Source organism: Mustela putorius, unplaced genomic scaffold (assembly GCF_011764305.1).
Source record: "Mustela putorius furo isolate JIRA1106 unplaced genomic scaffold, ASM1176430v1.1 tig00003870_pilon_pilon_pilon, whole genome shotgun sequence".
NCBI lineage: Eukaryota > Metazoa > Chordata > Mammalia > Carnivora > Mustelidae > Mustela > Mustela putorius.
This window is the reverse complement of record NW_025422022.1, coordinates 7,285,035-7,305,245: the sequence shown is the minus strand read 5'-3', so window position 1 is coordinate 7,305,245 and position 20,211 is coordinate 7,285,035. Positions and strand designations below refer to the sequence as shown.

The 20,211-nt window shown below is 37.1% G+C and overlaps 1 protein-coding gene across 1 annotated transcript in view; it reads left to right on the top strand.

Annotated features, from left to right (window-relative positions):
• Positions 1–20,211, top strand: part of LOC101675906 — a gene marked incomplete at its 5' end in the record, with an annotated part of 303,240 nt that overhangs the window by 22,825 nt on the left and 260,204 nt on the right. Inside the window, 3 exons of the mRNA XM_004753752.2 lie at positions 1,652–1,738; positions 8,495–8,563; positions 11,482–11,630. Of these exons, the coding sequence (XP_004753809.2) occupies positions 1,652–1,738; positions 8,495–8,563; positions 11,482–11,630 (305 nt within the window). The remainder of the gene's footprint in view (positions 1–1,651; positions 1,739–8,494; positions 8,564–11,481; positions 11,631–20,211) is intronic.

Sequence of the window (20,211 nt, the reverse complement as noted above, 5' to 3'; positions counted from 1 at the left end):
AGGGTTGAAAAGGGTTTAAGAACTTACAGACCAGATAAACTTCCCCAGACTTTTGGTTAAAAGCGACTGCACTCTGCGGCTTTCTCCAAGGTCTTGATGAAGCTGATATTATTCACGAAGTCGTTTCCGTTAGACAAAGAATCGAGTCGTATTGGAACGGGGGTGATTGCAGGATCTGGGTCCCCACGGTTGGCTGCTGCGGGTGGGTGATAATCATAAGAAATACACTGTCACTTTTGCTTTAATAGAGGCGAATTATTTTGCTAGCATATGGAAGCGTGTGCTTCGGGTACCACAGTGCTTTGTGGTAGAGGGGGAAAAACACAAAAACAATTACATGAATGAGGTAGAATGACTGTGTTATTGCAGTACATAAGACTTTGATTACATACTGCCAAGATTCATACCAGCCTAGTAGTTGTTGACAGATAGAGTAACAAAAATGAAACTCATTTATTTTTTTCTTTATTGAGACCTCAAGGAAAAGCAGATTTTCAGTTCTTGTACTTACTACATTGATAGAACAGAGACTGACAGCAAAAATGTGCCAGTCCAGAAATATAAATTAAACCTCGGTTCATATCAAAATTCCATTTAGTCTTGGAAAAGGAGCCGCTGTTTGGATTATTTTTGATCCTAAATCAAATATACGATGGAGGATTACAGTATACCTGGTATTTGTTAACCCTTTCCTGTGAACAGTACTTGGAACCTCATTGTTTTTGGTCGATGATGCTTTATTTCTCCTGCAGTGTTGGAGGCAACTTGAATTATCATCAGAGTAGCTTATATTTTACCGAATGGAAATTGCTAGCAACAGACGTATACATCTCAGTCTGCAGGAAGTATGAAACTAGATTTGAAAAATTGATAACAGTCCCTTTTCGCTATTACAAAGTCCCCTTCGACGCTACAGTTTGATTATCAAGACAAATGAGTGAGAAATGTAAAGTGGGGATTTTTGGATTATTTGTTGAGATTGTTGATGTGTATTGAACAAAATTTCTGACTATATCATTTGTACCTTCAGTTCCTGTAACTTAAGTTGACCAAGCAAAAAGACCCCTTACTTTCTTTTCTTTTTCTCTGTCTCCTACCCTCTTTTCCTCCCTTCCTTCCTTCTTTCTCTTTCTTTCTTTTCACTTTCTCTCTTTCTTTATCTTCAACTGTCAATATGGAAATTTTGTTATAGTTTCTCTTAATTAAGACGCTATGAAATCAATGACAGAATTCTGAAAACAACAACACAGCAGACTTGGGGAGTGGCTATACAAGCAGGTAAACAGAATGATCAGTAAACCCTAAACATCATTATAATCCAACAATGTCCATTTCTTGAGTGTATCCTAAACATAATTTTGCTTAAGTTTTTATTATCATTATTCTTATTATTCCAAAGTCTACATTTGGTCATTTTCTCATTAATTTTTTAGCAACCGAAAGATAGCATGAACTTGTTTCTTGAATTACCTTTTCTGACCTTTTGCAAGATGATAATTACAAAAAAGGGAGGCCTGGAAGGACTTGTACAAAAATTAAGCTTATAAAGTAGCTAAAATGGCCCTTCTGTGCTGGTGTCGATTTCAAAATTAACATTTTGGTTCATGTGCTTCTAATAATCACTGACCCTTACTTCATGTACTTTCCACAGGAAATGAATACAGCAGAAATTACTTTGACCCACTGATGGATGAGGAAATCAACCCAAGGCAGTGTGGGATGGAGGTCAGCGGAGAGGGTGAGCTAGAATTAAGTATGTAATTTTTGTGTCAGAATATTCTTTTCCATTCATGAAAATGAGGTGACAAAGATCACACATGCAGTTCCGTTTAGATTTTGCGGCTTACAATTTAAATGGTAAGTTTTAACCACTCACAACATGATGGGCAGCGAAGGTAATTTTTGATCAAGGACAGCCAGCTGGTCAGAGAGAAGAAGTAGGAATGTGCTTTCTTTTGATGCTGCCGGAAGCAGTTTGGTGTCATTATAAGGCCCATGTTATGCATATGAGGACCATCATCACTTCACAAATGCCATCTCTGGTCTTTGAGTTTAAAATGAGCATTCTTCAAAGCAGCACAAAATGCATCTAGCCTAAGAAGTTTCTGGGCACCTGGGTAGCTCAGTGGGTTAAAGCCTCTGCCTTCAGCTCAGGTCGTGATCCCAGAGTCCTGGGATCGAGCCCCGCATCGGGCTCTCTCTCTGCTCAGCAGGGAGTCTGCTTCCCCTCCTCTCTCTCTGCCTGCCTCTCTGCCTACTTGTGATCTCTGTCTGTCAAATAAATAAATAAAATCTTAAAAAAAAAAAAGAAGAAGAAGTTTCTGTGCACTGTGACTCCTGATGCCTTTCATCAAAGGCAGGGCATGGAACTGCTGCCTGGGTTCTGAACCACAGCAGTGAAGTGATCTGGTGATTTTCTCTTCTATAACCTTGAGTCTAGTTGCAGCTGTAAAATAACAGTTCAGAAGACCCGTGGGCACCAGTCACTGAATCTGAACATTTTAGGGTAAATCCTTAGAGAGAGAGGGGCTCAAGTATGGTGCAGGAATGATTTTAAAAGATGGTTTTTAGTAACTACACCGCTTTTTAGATGACACAGAATCCACGGATATCATCAAAAGACGTATGCACAGGAAAAGGCAAGAACTTGATCTGAGGACAGTTTTTACTAGTAACTCAAATCGAGGTGAACTGAAAACTGGAAAAACCTCAACCTTTTATTTGCCCAACACACAGGGGGATGAAAGACAATCCCGACACTTTCTGGAGAGGAATGTGAACTGGATTCTTCTTGAGGTCTGCTTTAACTTCTTGGAGATCACAATATATAGTTGTATTTGGTGGAGTTTTTGTAATGTAAGGACTAAAGCTGGCTTAATAAGATGTTCAGTGATACATGAATGAGGAACGGCTCTAACCACGGACAGACAAGGTTCATAAAATAAAATACTGTGTGTCACTCTTCCCTAGTCTACAGTGATGGCCCAGTGCCTGGAGTTCACTTTGCGTCCCACGTTTCAGAGTGGGCAGTTGTTTTTATATCCAGTTTTACGCCTGCAATTGATGATAATTTATTTTTCTTTTTGCTGGGTATTCAAGCCTGTGCATCTATCTTAGGTAGGGGGGTAGACGGTGTTAATGAACACAAGATTGCCTTCCACGTCCTCTGTGGCACAGAGCTAGAGACCATGCAGGGACATAACAGGGCGGGGTTCGGCCCCTGAGCAAAGGCACAACACACAGAGTTTTGTGTGTTTGCCCCATCTATGTCCATCCTGGTTCCACTTGTTCTCATATTTATTTGTCTATAATTTGTTTCTTTTTTCTCAAATCAATACAGCTTTAAGATACCACAGAGAAGTCTGAAAAATCATCCGGCATCTTGTGGTTTTTGTAGCTGGACAACTTAGATCTTATTCATCAGCGTGCCGGATTAGTCCTTTTCGGAAACACTGACCCCATCCCCAGATTTTCTGTCATGCTTGTTTTTAACTGTGGCGGCTTACTGAATCAAAGCAGCAGAATGTGACACCAGCTCAGTGTCATTTTCTTCAAAAATTAACTCATCTTTCCTGAGTTACTGAATAAGCAACACCTGGTCTCATCCAAGACCCTGGGGATGTATTTTTCACCCAAGAAATTTTGGATTTTGACAAGAGAACTGTTCTCCTAAATAACAATGTTGGTGGGGAGGTGGGCATTCACAGACCTAATCTTGGAATCGAAACCCAGACCACACCCTTGACCATGTTCTGTGCATGATTACAGATAGTGTGGACAGTAGCCAGTTCTTTGCTGTTTCCTATCTATTGTCAACTCAGAGCCTCTTCTATTTCTTTCCAAGGAGACTGAATTCTACATCGATGTGATTGAAGTCCCTTTTGGGGGTACCTCTGGGACCCTTCACAATAAAGTGTCCCTTCAGAGTGATGTTGACACTTTCTGGAATGTCAACACTCTGTTGAGAATGGTTTTCATTCTCACAGTAGATGTGGCAAAACTGTTTATAATTTGTACTCTACTTGCTTCCAAAATAGTTTGAAGCAGCTTATAATAGAAATGTAAATGCATATGGTCAAAGCATTCAAACGTAGATGAAAGAGGGATTTGAGAACACCTACACAAAGAAGTAGATGTACAAGAAATCAAGGACTGTAATAAATTGTAATTGTAATTAATCACTTATGAAGAGTAAGTGATTGCTCACTTGTGCTTCCTGAAAGTGAAATGTAAAGACACATGAGTTAGGTAACATTTAGGTAAAAGTCAGTCACATCTAAAAAATACCTTCAGGGTTAGACAGAATTTATGACTCTTTTTCAGGGTCAATAACCACCACCACCACCATCACTTTATTTTTTAAAATTTTTTTAAAGATTTAATTATTTATTTGGGAGGGGGGTGAGTTGAGGGGAAGGGGCAAGGGAAGAGGGAAAGAAAGAAACTCAAGCAGACTCCCCACTGAGCATACATCTGGACATGGGGGTTGATCTCGTGACCCTGAGATCATAACCTGAGCTCAAATCAAAGGTCAGATGCTTAATCAACAGTCACACAGGCACCTCTACAATTTAATTTAAGTTTTTAACAGTAGATCCTGGAAGGATAATGTTATGTTAACTTTTTATTTAGCAAAGATTAAAAATAATGGACAATTGGTTCTTGGTTATTGGTCAATACATTTTACTTAATATGGAATATAGATCTGAGTGTCGCTACGAGGCATCTAGTACATAGCTGCCCAACTTTTTATTATTTTATCATTTGGATATGATTTGATATAAGTAATTCTAGCTTGTGGATCAGTCAGTGTTTTCCAAAGAAACAGAACCCAAAACCAATAAATAGTCTCTCTTTCTGTCCCTACATATTACATAATACATGTATAATATAAATGTACATAATCCATGTACAATATTTATATATGCAAAGAGAGACAGACAGACAGAAAGGGAGAGAATTATTTTAAGAAATCTATGTGATTGTTCATATGATTGTGAGGACTGGCAAGTCTATCTATAGGACTAAGGCTTGTGGGGTGGAGATTCAGGTGAAGTTTGAGTGAAATTCAGGCAAGCACTGATATGCAGTCCTGAGAGTGAATTTCACAGGGCAGTAGACTGGAAGTGCAGTATAATTTCTATGTTGTAGTGTTGAGGAGAATCACTTCTTTGGGAAACCTGCATTTTCTCTCTTGCTTTCAACTGATTGGCTGAGACCCACCCACATTATGTGTAGAGTGATTTGCTTTGCTTAAAGTGTATGAATGTAAATGTCCGTCACATCTAAAAAATACCTTCACAGTAGCATCTAGACTGATGTTTGACCAAACGACTAGTTACTGCAGCCCAACTAAGTTGACACATCAAGTTAACCATCACCTGTTGTATTTAGTAATAACTAATTAATTCATATTATATTATGAATTATGGAGTGTTGAGGCCCATGGATTTGACATACTAAATGCGTTCTCCATAATGACCACTTTAATTCTGTTCTAACTCAGTCTCAAGTGAACACAAGCTCCTGCCTGGAATTGTTGGATTGCTTTTGTCCACATCCACTCTTCCTTTGTTTTAACCTATTGTCCACATGGCATCTTGCTCATCCCTCACTGAAGCCCTCTTATTGTTGCCTGTTGCTTTCAGGGTAAACACCAGCCTACTGTCCTTATTCATCTCAGGTCCACTGCACTTGCTCACCGTGCTCTGGCCACATTGAACTCACTTTTTGTTCCTTAGATGCATGGAGCTCTTTCTGGACACTGAACCCTCACAGGTGCTGGGACAGCCACCTTACTGGCCACTGTACTCTCTTCTGAGCTTACATCTCAATTCTCCACTCCCTTGACTAATCAAAGTGAAGTTTCCCTGTCTATCTTATCAAATTCATCATGATGACCACTCACTATTTATTAGTGAGTTTACCTGTGGAAAAAATGTGTTTCTCTCCTTTAAACCATCTGTTGAACACAAAGAGGGAAGAAAGTCTACTTACTTTGCTCGCTAATGAATTTTTAAGGCTTAGCACAGTGATTGGCACAGAGTAAATGTTGACTTGAGATGTCCTTGTTGAGTGAATGCATAAATGAAGAAATGAATGGAAAGTGCTAAGCATAATATCCCAAACATGGCGAGGTTTCTGTATACATGTGTTATTATTACTTCCTGAGTGTGCTCATGGTGTCTTAAGCTGGACATAGCCACTCTGGCCAGACAATGCAAAGCCATCTAAAGGAGCTGTCATTATTTCTATTTTTAAGATGAAGAAACATACTGAGAAAGATTTAGTAGTTTTTCTTAAGGTCACAGACATCTGGCAAACATGGAATGGAGATCAGATCCCCATCTTTGGCACTATCTGTTCTCTTTCCCCTCAGGAGTTGCCTTGGTCCTGCTGGCTTTTCCCACTTTTCCCTTTGAGGAAAACATCTAAGGGGAAAGTACCTGGATTGATTCAAATAGTTGAATTTGAGTTTGAAGGGGATGGTCTCTTGCCTTCAGTTTCTGTCTTATGTAACCCATTTGACTCTCCAGGTTCCTCTTGGAGCACCACTGAAGGGGTTTCTCAGCAGGTCTGCCTACCAAAAAAAACTAGAACCTCTTGCTCAGATTCCCTTCATAGGACACCCCAGAAGCTGTCTATACTTCATTACTTCATAATGAAAACAAAAATACTAGTTCAGAATGACAGAACCTAAACTATTGAAAAATTATGAAGTAGTTAACAAACAAGGAAATGGGAGTGGCTGCCCTTTGCTGAATCCCCACTATATGCCAGGCATGAAGCAATGTGCTGTATGTGTGTTATCTTCTTAACCCTCACTTCCGTCCCGTTTTTGGGGCCAGGAGATTAAAGCTCAAAGACTCTAAGAAGTTTCCCCAAGATTACGGAGCTGGTAAGTGGTGGAGCTAGGATTTAGATGTAGGTTTGCCTCTTTTTAAGGATGGTGTCTCTGTACTAATCCCATTTACCTTTTGTCTATCTGTTGGCTTTGACATGCAAAATGCATGTTCATTTATTCTTTTCTGTGACTCTCATTGGTCTGTCAAGATTGCATAGTCCTTATAGGGAAGTTTTTATTACGTCTGCAGAAATTTCCCCATCTAGGCATCTGCTATTGTTTTTTGTTAACTTCCAAAGAAGATTCTTTTATGTGCCATAGATCAGTCAAGTTCCAGGCAATGCTTCCCTAAAGTGCAACCTGTAAAATGTCTTCTGGGGATGGTTCCCTTCCTTCCCCCCAGATGTTGGGGTGGTAGGAAGTTTGTGCAGGCTCTTGGCAGGAAAAGAATATTTGTAGGTCAACCAATCCTTGAGAAAATCATCTGCAGGTTTCTGTGAGCAGAAGCTGACTTCAAAGACCTTTTTATGTTACACTTTCAGACATTCTATCTGGCTCCAGCAGCCTGGGCTTTACTGAATAGTCATCCCAAGTCCGTGAGCACAGGCTACAGTGAACTTCTTTCCAACACTGATGTTCCAAAGATCATAGGGATGGACGGAAAGGGAAGACCTAGAATTTTCAGGAAGTTCTCACTTGGACAGTGAAAACCCTTCAAGGCTCTTCTAGAACACTTGCTGCTGGAGTTTCAGATGTGAATTGCAGAATTAACTACCATCCTCAGAGTTGGCTCACCCATGGAGTCCAAAGTACGAAGTAGGAGAAATATGTTGGCTTTTTAAAAACTACCTCTGTAAGAGTACAACACAGTTTAGCTAGTTCACTTGCCTCTTAGAGGAAGGGGAGCCATGTTTGATGTATATATGTATATTCTAAGACTGGGGTGGTCATCCAAATTTGCATAATTTATGTTTGGTTCTATCCAGTAGCAGATCTACCTAGAAAGATTCTTTAAACCCTTTTCCAGAACTGTGGTTTTTTTGATCACATGTTTTTTGTTTATAAGTTTGGTTGGTTGGCTGGTTTCCAATTTTTAATGACATAACCTTGTTACTTTAAATTCACAAAAGAACTTAGTAGCATGTATATTTGCTCTTACATTGCAATAACGTATATAAAAGAATTTAAGGCCACCTAATGCCACTTAAGTTTGTTGTTTCTTACATGTATGCAGTAAAAAATAGGAGATGCAGAGAGTAGGTAGTGGAAGACACTCATTCATTTTGCATAAATATTCTGTTGTATGATTTGACAAATCATAATGGTTTGTTCTGAAATGATTTTTGTGTAGTGTATGTCATAATCCACTGAATATTAGATCATTGTTTTTGAGAAGAAGTATTCTATTATGAATACATTGCAACTTACATTTGAAAGTCATTTTTCCAGTTATCATTGATTTAGAAAAGGTTTTTTTTTTTTTTTAAATTTCAGAGGAAGGCAGCATGTTGAATAAAATTTGTCTATGACCTATAGAATAACTAAAGAGCTACAATCACTAATAATTTATTTTTGTAATTCAATTTGCATATTTATGAATTAACTGATGAGTAAGTCATCATAAATATGTTCTTTCAGCACCTCTACAAGTTGATAATAGAATTCTCTGTGATCGATTAATGAGGCTGTTTGACAAGAGTGAACAAGGAGAAGCCCAAGGTAGGAGACTAATTATTCTCTATCTTTTGTATTAACATTAGTTGTAAATTTATCAAGATGTGTTCTTGCAAATGTTGATCTGTGTTTTCTAAATATAACCACTCACTGAGGACCTACGTGTGTTTTTGATGGTTGCAAATACTTAAATATAGCTAAAGCTGGGGGGAAAGGTAACTATGGCCCAGTTTTCTAGAATTCAATAGAACTTATAACCCTAGATAGTGAAAGTGATTTACCTGCTTTGCAGGATCTTGCAATGGGATATGACATATTTGGATTCTCTAATATGGTGCTATATGCCACTCTTTTTAAAGAGTATGTTTTAGCTCTTAGAGAAATGCTTTGGGTGGTAGAAGACAAGCACTAAATTGTTTTCAATCTTAACATGGGAATTCATACTTGTGAATGTTAGGCTCTTTAAGTAAGTAATTCTCATGTGTATTAATCTAGGAATTTAAAGATAATCCTTTAAAAACTAAAATCTAAATTCTTAGATTAATGCATATAAATTCATGCCAGAACCACACTTGAGATTTTATCAAAGCATTAAGAGTAAATTGTTGTATCCACGTGTATTTAAATTCATTGTTTTTTTTTTTTTTCTTCTCAGTGTGTGCTTAGTTCTTCTCAAGGGATCTTTGTCTCTTTCTTATTTAAATAACTCCTTAAAATACTTGTGAGGAGACAGGGGTCATGGTTAAGTCCTCTATATTTTTAGTTATTTTTCCATTGAATTTATGCTTAGTCTTCTCCGTTTGGTAACCGTCACCTTGGACCAATTTCTTAATCTTTCTTTGTCATCATTTCTGCCAAATGGACATACAATCCCTCCCACAATGGAGTAGTTATGGGGATTAAATTATTCGCTAATACATGGGCAGACATCATAAGCACACACACAGAGAATAATGAAGATAATTGATAATGATAAAAACATTAATACCAGCTAAATAGTTGGTGAGTACTGACCAGGTGTCTGGCATCATCCTAACCACTGTTGAATTCTAAACAGGGTAAGTAATATCTTACTTAAACCTCCTAACAATCCTGAAAGATAGGCCGCCTTTTTTGATCCCCATTTATAGAATGGCATCCCCTAAAATTTTTATTCCTGCCTAGATACAGTTCCCCTTAGCTTTTTTTTTTTTACTACCAGTTTGTGTAACTTTTTTTTTTTTGTCTTTGTAAACCAAACAGACTCATTTTTCAGGCCAGCTTGATCCCTCATTTTGAGGGATCCTCACTTGAATGAAGAATTAGTCAGGATTCCCCCAGAGAAGCAGAATCCAATAGAACCAATAGAAAGAAAGAGAGAGAGATTTATGGCAGCTGGCAAGTCTGAAACCCTTAGGACACACTGGTAGGGTGGAGATTCAGCTAAGAGTTGATATAAAATTCAGGCAGGATTTGAAGTCTTGAGTCACAATTCCGCAGGGCAGAAGGCTGGAAGTTCAAGTAAGAGATAATGTCGCAGTCTTGAAGCTCAATTCCTTCTTTTTGGAGGAAACCTTAATCTTTACTCTTAAGGTTTTCAAATGACTTGATGAGGCCCTTTCACTTCATGAAGGGGGATCTGCTTTGTTCAAAGTCTACTGATATAAATGTTAATCACATCTAAAAATTACTTTTGATGGCAACATCTACACTGGTGTTTGAACAAATATCTGGGCGCCGTAGTCTAGCCATGCAGACACATAAAATTAAGCATAAAAAATGGCTATGTTTAAATTAAAGAGATCTCTATATTTTCAGTCTAGCATGTGAGTCAGCAAATACATATTGAATATCTTTTTGTGTGTGTGTGCGTGCTAGGCATTGGGCAATGCACTTTTATACTTATTATGTCTTTTCCATTCTGACAAGTCTTTGCAGCCTGGATCCTGGAAACCGCCCAGGTACACCTGATAGGCTTTCGAAATCATTTGTGAGCTTTCCAAAGCCTATGGAATTTACAGAATGAATAGTCAGGCACTGTTCGTCGGTACTATACAGTCAGCTATATTGTACAGGAGGATATAATGGAGACTTAGAAAGTTTAAGAATTTATGCAAGGGAATATGGTGAACCAGTGAGCAAAGAAAGCAGTCTTTTGGTAGCAGCAGCCCAGTTCGCCTCTCCAGTAACCTACCTCATGTTCTGTTGGACACTGGGCTCTCTTCCTTTGGTTAAAAAGTATCTAGGTTTTTGTTAAAATCCTAACTTTGGAAGCATGCAAAAATTCCATATTTTATCTTCCAGGATTTTCGCCCAAGCCTGGAAGAGAAAGGATTATTGTATATTTACAGTGTACATCTAGCTAGATGAATAGATGCATTTTGTAGATGATGCTGTTTTCAGAAGATAGAGAGAGAAAGAAAACACACATACCATTTATATAAATGCAGGCATTTCTATGCAAATAAACAAGGCAGCCCAGATGAAGTCCTTCTGTGTTTGCAAAGCTCAGGAACTGTTCTCAGGGATCCTAACTTGAAAAATGAACCCAAGGGCTCCAGCTTCTCCTACACCTATTCATCTCCTAAGTTGATTTCAGCAAAGCAGTGAGTAGGGGTGAGAGGGTAAGGTAAACAACATGTGATATTAACACACAGAGAAGCAGCGTATCTACTCTTCAGGAGGTAATTTGGTAAGTGGGAAAAAGGCTTTCATTTAGAGCCTGTACTTGACTCACTTTGGGAACATGACAGGAAGAACAAAAGTTGTTGGCATCGGGCTTGTTTTTTAATCTTAAAACTTGTTCTGGCCTTTAGCAATTTCCCAGGACATTAAACAGAAAATAACTTGCTAAACTGTAGATTATCGAAAACCAGGCTCTATCCCCAATAAGAAAAAACGTGGTTAGATGACTGTGTGGCAAGCCACTGTTAAAGTGACAAAGAGCCAAGTCAAATCTTGTTTGATTATCTTGGGGTAAATAGATGAGAGCTTCAAGGAGATTGTGGATTCTGAAGAGCCAGAGAGTTCCAGAAAAAGACCTGAGCTCCAAGCCACCTCTGCCTATGGTGAGGCCTCTGAGGGACATGTTCAGAAAAGTATAATTCTGCTTGAAAGTTCTTCCTTGGAACAGGTGAGTCTCAAATGTATATCGAGAAATATAAGATAATGTCTCTTTTTAAAATAGCAAGTTGAAATGTCTGTCCTATATATCGTCCACTGATTTTACTTGCCAACACACCCCTGTGCAGAACACGTGATTCATGATTTGCCTAAATCTTTCCCCTTATTTTTTATACATTTTTTAGCAACCAGAACTCATGCTATTTATCAGTATCAATCCCAGTCCTCACACAACTTAATTTTACTTCAACTAGTTTTATTTCATTTACCTCAAGAAAAAAGATAGGTTAATTCAAGCTAAATAGGAAAAAAAAAAATCACTGGGGAGTGGTACTTACTTCAGACCATTGTTAGGAGGAGGAAGAGGAGCCTTTCATAAAGAATCCAGCACAGAGAAAGTGCTCTTTAAATGGCAGGGGCAGGGGGAGAGAAAAAATGGTCATCCATGTTCTCATCTTCATGGTGTCAGGAAGTTCTGTGAACATTGTGTGTAGGAAAGTACTTCAGACTTGTTCTTAGAGTTCATGGCTTTCAACCTTGGTTCTGATATTTATATGAATTTGAATCTCTGTATGAAGTAGGATGAAATAATTTAAACGTTTCATGGGGGTCGTGGGGATTAATATGTGTCCAAATGCCCAGCGGTTGATGTTTCTCTTTTCTTATGACTTATGTTATGTATTTGTTGAGACTGTGACCTATGCTTACTTTTTTTTTTTTTTTAAGATTTTTATGTATTTATTTTGAGTGAAGGGGAGAGACAAAGATGGTAAGAGTGGAGGGAAGAGCTGAGGGTGAGGGAGAGAGAAAATCTCAAGCAGATTCAGCACTAAGCATGGAATTGGATGTGGGGCCCAATCTCACAACCATGAGATCACCACCTGGGCCAAAATCAAGAATCGGCCACTTAACTAACAGAGCGACCTAGGCATCCTACCTCTAATTTTTATGGCTGTTGTAAGGGTGAACTGATACTTAAAAAAGTCAAGGTGTTTTTTTTTTTTTTTTATTTAAAGATTATTTATCAGAGAGAGAGAAGGCACAAACAGGGAGGAGAGGCAGAGGGAGAAGCAGGAGCCCAACATGGGGCTCGATCCCATGACCTTGGGATCATAACCTGAGCTGAAGGCAGACGCTTAACCAACTGAGTCACTCAAGTGTTCCAAAGTCAAGGTGTTTAAATGGGGATAGGAGAAGTTCCAGTAGAGCTGAGAGCTGTTTGGTGAGTCCATTCTCAAACTATTTATCTATACTTATTAATGGATGTGGAAACTGGGTGGATGTCTTATAATCTCAACACTGGATGGCCTCTAGGGGTGGATGTGGGGTGACAAAAGAATCGAGACCATAAAAAAAGAGATGAAAACGACCTTAACTAAAACATCATGGGACTGGGCTCGGAATTGTCTGGTACAGAGATTACGGTGGGAAAACTCAACAGACAGAGATCCTGACAATTAATGTGTTTCCTGGAGAAAAAAAATAATACTGAATACTACAAAACCAAAAGAGCAATGGGTGTCCGTTTGAGAGTCAACTGAGTCTTGGAGTCAATTGAGAGGTCCCATTTCAAGGGTTATGCAAATGATGACCTGTTACTTTAATTGTTAATTGTTAATTGTTTAGTTACCTGAGTATATAAAACTTTTCAGAAATATTTGCACTGACTTTATATATCTTATAAACATTCGAAAGCTTATAAGAAAGACCTGATATGACTTAGGTCTGAGGATTATCCAGTAAGAAATAAATCTCAGCCATTAAGGGCATAATGTTAATAATGTTAATGAATTTATTCACAGAAGAAATCCAGGGAAGTGATAATGCATTGTTTTTTGAATAAGTATTGAATTAAAAATAAAATTATTTTATTTTATTTTTTAGCTACCAGAGGGAAGTGTTTTCCTGGGCATTTTCTCATATTTACTTTATGTGATGTATCTGCTCTTAATCAGTTGCAGATAACTAGGTTTTCCTCTGAATTTTAATAATAATTCATATATTTAGTTTATTTCATTAGGAAGCCATGCTTATGGGAGGTTTTAATATACTACAGTAAGGAAAATTATTTTAAGTTTTTGTCTTGATTTTATTCTTAATTTAAAAAAATATTTACTTATTTGACAGAGAGAGAGAGAGAATGCAGGAGGGGGGGCATCAGAGGGAGAGGGGAAAGCAAGCTTGCTTCTGAACAAGGAGCCTAATGTGGGTCTTGATCCCAGGACCCTGGAATCCTGACCTGAGCGAAAGACAGATGCTTAACTGACTGAGCCACCCAGGCACCCCAAGTTTTTGTCTTGATTTTAAAAATGAGATACAGCATCTAGGATAGTGTTGAAATATTATATTAGCTTGAACCAAGCGTCTTTCATGGAGACAGTATGAAAAGCTCATCAGTGTGTATTGGCAGCTAGCCCTACTTTTCTAAATTTTTTCATAACTGCCTGACATTTGGCAATGGGCAATTTTGAAACAAATCTAGCATGTGTGAATGAGAGTCAAGTATGATCCCTCACTCTTGAATATGAGAGAAAATGTAGATATGTAAAATCCATAATAAGATCTACACAAATAAAAGATGGATGTCATAAGACACTTTAACAGGTTAATCAGCATATTTTCCATAAGCCAGAGCATATTCTCTGCTGTGGTTAGCATAGAAAACTTTTTGAGATTAGTGGAGTTTTAAAATCACTAAAGACATTTATATGAGCTAAACTTCTATTTTGTTATTTAACCAATACGGTAGCTTATCTATCACTTCTTAAATATTACATTAGACGTAAATATAAATGAAGATATAATGAATAAAATTATAGAGATAAACAGAACAAGAGTGCTAACATTATTTCATAGAGAGAAAAAAAAAAGCAGTAGTGCTTTTCCACATGTTAATTCAAGGGAAACCATAATGACCCTGTCATGGTCCATAGTTGGCAAGCATCAGCTAATTCAGTGCCTTTTCTGACATAGGCAGGGAAAATGCCACATTATTATAAATGTGAAAGATGGCTCTCCAAAGCAGAAATACAAATTTCCAAATTAAAACCTCATGGAATCCCTTTCAGTTTTAATATGTGGTTAAATCTATATTAAAAAAAAAAAGTGCTGTCCAATTTATGGCACTCCAATTTTTCCTTACTTAGCTCCCATTTTATGTATTTATTTTCTAATTCCTCATTAATTACCTGGCATACATTCTGAACATCCCAGAATGTTCGGATGGAGGCATTTTTGCCAAAGCAGACTGGCATTGAAGGAGCAGCAGGTTACCATTTAGAATGAGTAAACATATTTCAGTGATGTTATCTTTGCTCTGAAAATCTTTACCTAATGCAGCCACAATCAATTATTTATTTACTTACTGTCAGTTCACATTTTTTCAGCACCTCTAAGAAAAAAAAGATTTGCAAAACAAAAAATATTATGAGTTGTTACTTTTTTCATTGAAATTTATTTTATATCTTATCTTTTTTTTTTGCTGTGATTCACAAGATTTTTTTTATTAATTTATTTTCAGCATAACAGTATTCATTATTTTTTCACTACATCCAGTGCTCCATGCAATCCGTGCCCTCTATAATACCCACCATCTGGTACCCCAACATCCCACCCCCCCGCCATTTCAGAACATAAATTTTTCTCCATCTTTTCTTTCTTCCTTTCCGGTAATAGGCATTATTAAATCTGATAATTAAGCATTGAGGTCACTGAAGAAATTTCTATCATGAAAAAATGTGTGGGCATATAGCATAACAGAATGACTAAGGCAACTAATTTTATAGGCATCTATCTCTGGTGTACAAACATGGTCCAGGGATAACATTTTGTATATCTAGAGACTGGGTGAGCTGATCATTCTTTAAAAATCTCCATTGGCATAATTTCTTAGAACTGAAAATTCAGTATCTCTAAACTGTCAGAGAATTTGAGGTTGTATTATTGGATACAAATCTAAAGAACAAAAACTATTTTTGAACGGTAAATGCCTTTCTTTTAGTAGTCACGTAAGCCATAGAGTATGACTCATGTACTCCCAGGAGCCTACTGGACATGTTCCAGAACATGAAGCCACGTTACTGCTGCTTGGAATTGGGTCAAGGAAGGAGAAAGTGTCATGTTTTGGAGTATAGGTTTATATGTGTTAAACCATGTGTCAGAAAAAACAAAGTAGGGGAGCTGAATAATCTTCAGTAGATTGTCATATTCTATTAAACTTCTAGATCCTGTTCTAAACTTCTGAATTTCAAATTGTAGTAAAGTGGTTCCTGACATGTCTAGCCATTCCCCTTTGTCTTTTATCAGTAGGTAGTCCACCACCAACCAACACTCAGCCTTGCTCATAGTTCAAGGCAAGCTCAAGTGGCTGTCAGTTAACATTTTGACCAGATATCCTCTCACTTTCAGGAAGACAGAGGGACATTTCTGAAGCACAGATATTGATGAAAGGGTTTCTTGTTTGCTGTTTGAGGGCAAACCATGCTACTTTTTATGTAACTTTTTTTTTTGCAACTTCATCATGCTGAGAATGCCACACAAAATGTGATTTTATTACATATATTTGTAAAACAAAACAGCGTCAGTTTGACAAATTATTTAATAATTCTTCTCTCCTTTGCCCAGTTCCTCCCATTCTCTTATAAGTTCCTTGTATAACCAAATTTCCTTCAGAAACTCAGCCCTCAGTTATATGTCAGCAGAAGAAAACTTGTGCTAAATAGGACAGAAATGAGAATGCTACATTGTGTTCAAGAGAAGGGAACCCCCACACATGATATTTAACACTTACAGTAGTACCTCAGGAAATAAGTAAAGATACTTATGCTTTATTCCATGAGCTTCTTTACATGAAAATCCTGTTTTTGTTGTTGTTGTTGGGTTTGTTTGTTTATGTTCAACACCAAGTGCAGAGCCTGGCAGAAAACATGAAGTATACCCTCACTTTTAAATGAATGAATAAATAAATGGGTGAATTCTGTGGATAACTGGTAGGGTAAAATTCTCATGGCTATCTTTAGCATATAAATGTTCTCTGATACCAATTTTCTCTACTACAGTCTAATGTCACTATGTGGTGTTTGAATTTGATACTTTCATACATATCTCAATTATAGTTAAAAATATTTGTGTCATAGACTAGAGAAAAAGGCTCTTTTATCTCTTACAGATTTATTGAGGTATAATTGAAAAATAAAACTATAATATATTTAAAGTATATAATGTGATGACTTGGTATTCTTTTTTTGTTTGTTTTGGGAGATTGCCTAAGATCTACTATCTTAGCAAAACTAACAAAAACTAGTACAGTCTAGTATTATTAACTAAAATCCTGATGTTATACCTTAGATTTTTCAAACTTATTCAACCTATAACTGAAAGTTTGTATCTTTGATCAACATCTCTCCATTTCTCATATTCCCCACTGAGACAACTACCATTCTATTCTGTTTCTATGAATTTGACTTTGTGATTTTTTTTTTAAGATACCATATAGTATTTGTCTTTTTCTATCTAGCTTATTTCACTTGTATAAAAATCTCAACAAATTAGGTATAAATAAATGTACATCAACATAATAAAAACCATCTATGACAAGCCCACAGCTAACATCATAGTGGTGAAAAGAAGAAAGATTTCCTGAATGATCTGGAATAAGACAGGAATGCCCACTTTTGCCACTTTTATTAAATCTAGTACTAGAAGTCCTAGCCAGAGCAATTAGATAAGAAAAGGAAATGACATCCAAATCAGAAAAAGTTTCTTAAATAATTTAGTAGTGAACATTCATTGCATGCTTACCGATTCTATTTTACACACTTCACATAAGTTAACCTCACAATGGCCTTAAGAACAAATTATTATTTTCATGTTATAGAAGAGCAACATGAAGCATAGCAAGGCTAATTGAAGGTTTGTAGCTAAGTTGCTGAGCAAGGATTCAAACAGAGGGTCTTAACCATTATAATATATTGTTAGGGGCAGTTCATAGTATTCAAGGAATATGGATTTTAATGTAAAACTTTCTGTCATTTATCCGGTATTTTGGAGGAAGTGACATTTTAAGCCAATTAAGTGCTTTTGACATCTTTTAAATTATTTTATAAGAAATATGGACCAATATATCTTATGAAATGAGTGATGACACTATTTCAACTTGTATTTGATAATACAAAACAAAAAACTCAACTGCCCCCAAAAAACCAAAGCTGAAACATTTCTATCATAGCTTAAAGGCTCAGTGACATTCCTTGGAGTTAAGCTGATAAAATAATGTCCAAGAAGAATGAATTACAAAATAATCATTCTGTTATTTTTGAAAATACAGAGCATTAAAAAGAAGTGGCTAGCATTTTACACTACCTACTATTGAATTCATACCTTATATAGCTTGTTTCACCTTAAAAAAGGACTGTCATTCCCCAAATACAAACCATATTAAAAATAAAATTCTTCTCCACAATCTGTAGTTAATCACGTTCTACTCTTTTTTCTTTCTTTTCTTTTTTTTTTTTTTTTTGGAAGCTTAATCAGCTCTCCTCTTGTCAAATCTAATCTTGCATTCTCTGAGTGACATATCTCTGTCATGTTCCGCTCACCTTGAAGTTAGGAGCTTGTCCTGTTTGTACGTCTTTCTACCCAACACCCATCCTAGAGTTCAATATTTGCTAATTAGCTATTTATTGAACGGGCATTTGATACCTAACATATTGGATAAAGGAATACTGGCAAAACATCTGAACCATTCGCCTCCTAACATATCTTCCTAAGGTCAATGAATCCAGTTAGAATTTTTATATGTTAAGACGAAACAAAGTCATGACAGCCTGTGGCTACTGTTCTTTGTATTCTTTAACTCTAGCTGTCATAACAAAATACCACAGCCTGGGTGGCTTAAACAACGGATATTTGTTTCCCAGTCTTCTGGAGGCTGGAAGTCTGAGATCAGGGTGCCCATGTGGGTGGTTTCTGGAGAGATTCCTCTCCCCGTCTTGTAGGTGGTTGCCTTTCCCCATACCTTCACAGGGTAGGGAAAGAGAGAGACCATAAACTCTCTGGCTCTCCCTATAAGGGTGGTAATCCCATAATGAAGGTTCTACCCTCAACAACCTCATCGACATCTAATTATTTCCAAAAGGCCCCATCTCCACTACAGTCACCTTGGAGATTAAGGTTTAAACATATGAATTCTGCTGGAACACAATTCAGTCTGTAGAACTCTTCCTTAAAAAATACTAGGTTTTCATGAAAACTTCTCTGCATAGATCTTAGCTCATGAAAAATTCATTTGCCCTGAGTCCTGAAGAATGTACTTGTTTCACAAACGTTTCAGCTGAAGTGCTTCTAGTGGCTGAGTGCTTTGTTTATTTTAGGATAGAGCTTTGCATGGCAGAGAGCCCTCGGGCTGAGAAAGAAGGCTGTTCAGAGACAGGTGGACTGCCAAGGCTCTGAGAAGTTGCACTCCTTCTTCCCTATCAGGGACCCAAAGTGCTTCTAAATATTCCTGGAAGAAGATTTTTGACATGCACTTTTAGCAGAGACAAAATAAAATAAAATTGCCTACTTTATGGTTAATGTTTAGAAACTTTTCTTCAATCATAGGAAATCTGGTTTGTACCACCACGATTCTGTGCCATCTATCAATTTGGAAAGGATGAAATCTTTTCAAACATGGCTGAATGTGTACCATTTTTGCCAGTTCAGTTGCTCACTCTGAGCATTTAATGCGTTAGAATATAGAATGTATGGTACAGTGGAGCATGGTTTGAGAAAAAGCAGAAAACACATGTATAATCCTGGGGTTGAAAATTTCCAGAAAAACCCAACTATTTGACTCTTAGCTTCTTGAAGTGAAAATTTGAATGACTTCATTTCCAAAAAAAAGTGAGATGCAAAAAAAGTGTGTGTGTGTGTGTGTGTGTGTGTGTATGTGTGGAGAGAGAAAAAGATAATTATCAGTGAAATTGCTTAAGGATCATTAAAATGAAAATGAAAAAAAAAAGGATATATAAGAAAATCATCTCAATGAGAATTTTTGATGTTGAGTCCTATGTACCAAGTCGGTTGAAACATGAGTTCTCTGTAGAATTTGCACACATCCAAGAAAAAGTCCCAGTATGCACAATCCTCTAACCCCACAATGTTGGGTAAGTATATTTACAAAGACTTCCAAACAGGAACTGTTAGACTACAGGAAGCCCATTTTCAATATGTCTGCATAACACCAATTAATATTAACAAGAATTATATCTGAATATGGAGAGAAACAGCCTTTTTAACTTTCACCTCTCTTTCCCCCCTAATAAGTTATTGCTGACCACAATGCTCATTAGTGGCACACTAAAAAGGGGTTACTGGTAAATAATAACAATTCTTTGTAGTTATACGCAGCACCTTTGATCAGAGCAGCTCAAAGCCTTTGTGACTCATTAATTTTTGAAATACCTCAGTGAAGCACGAGGGTGTCAAGGATTACTACTCTCATTTCGTAAACAGAGAAACCAAGTTTTGCAAGAAACTATCCCAAGATCATTCAATGATTTGGTGACAGTATCAGGGATATGATCTATAAGTCAGAGACAATGAGAACAAAC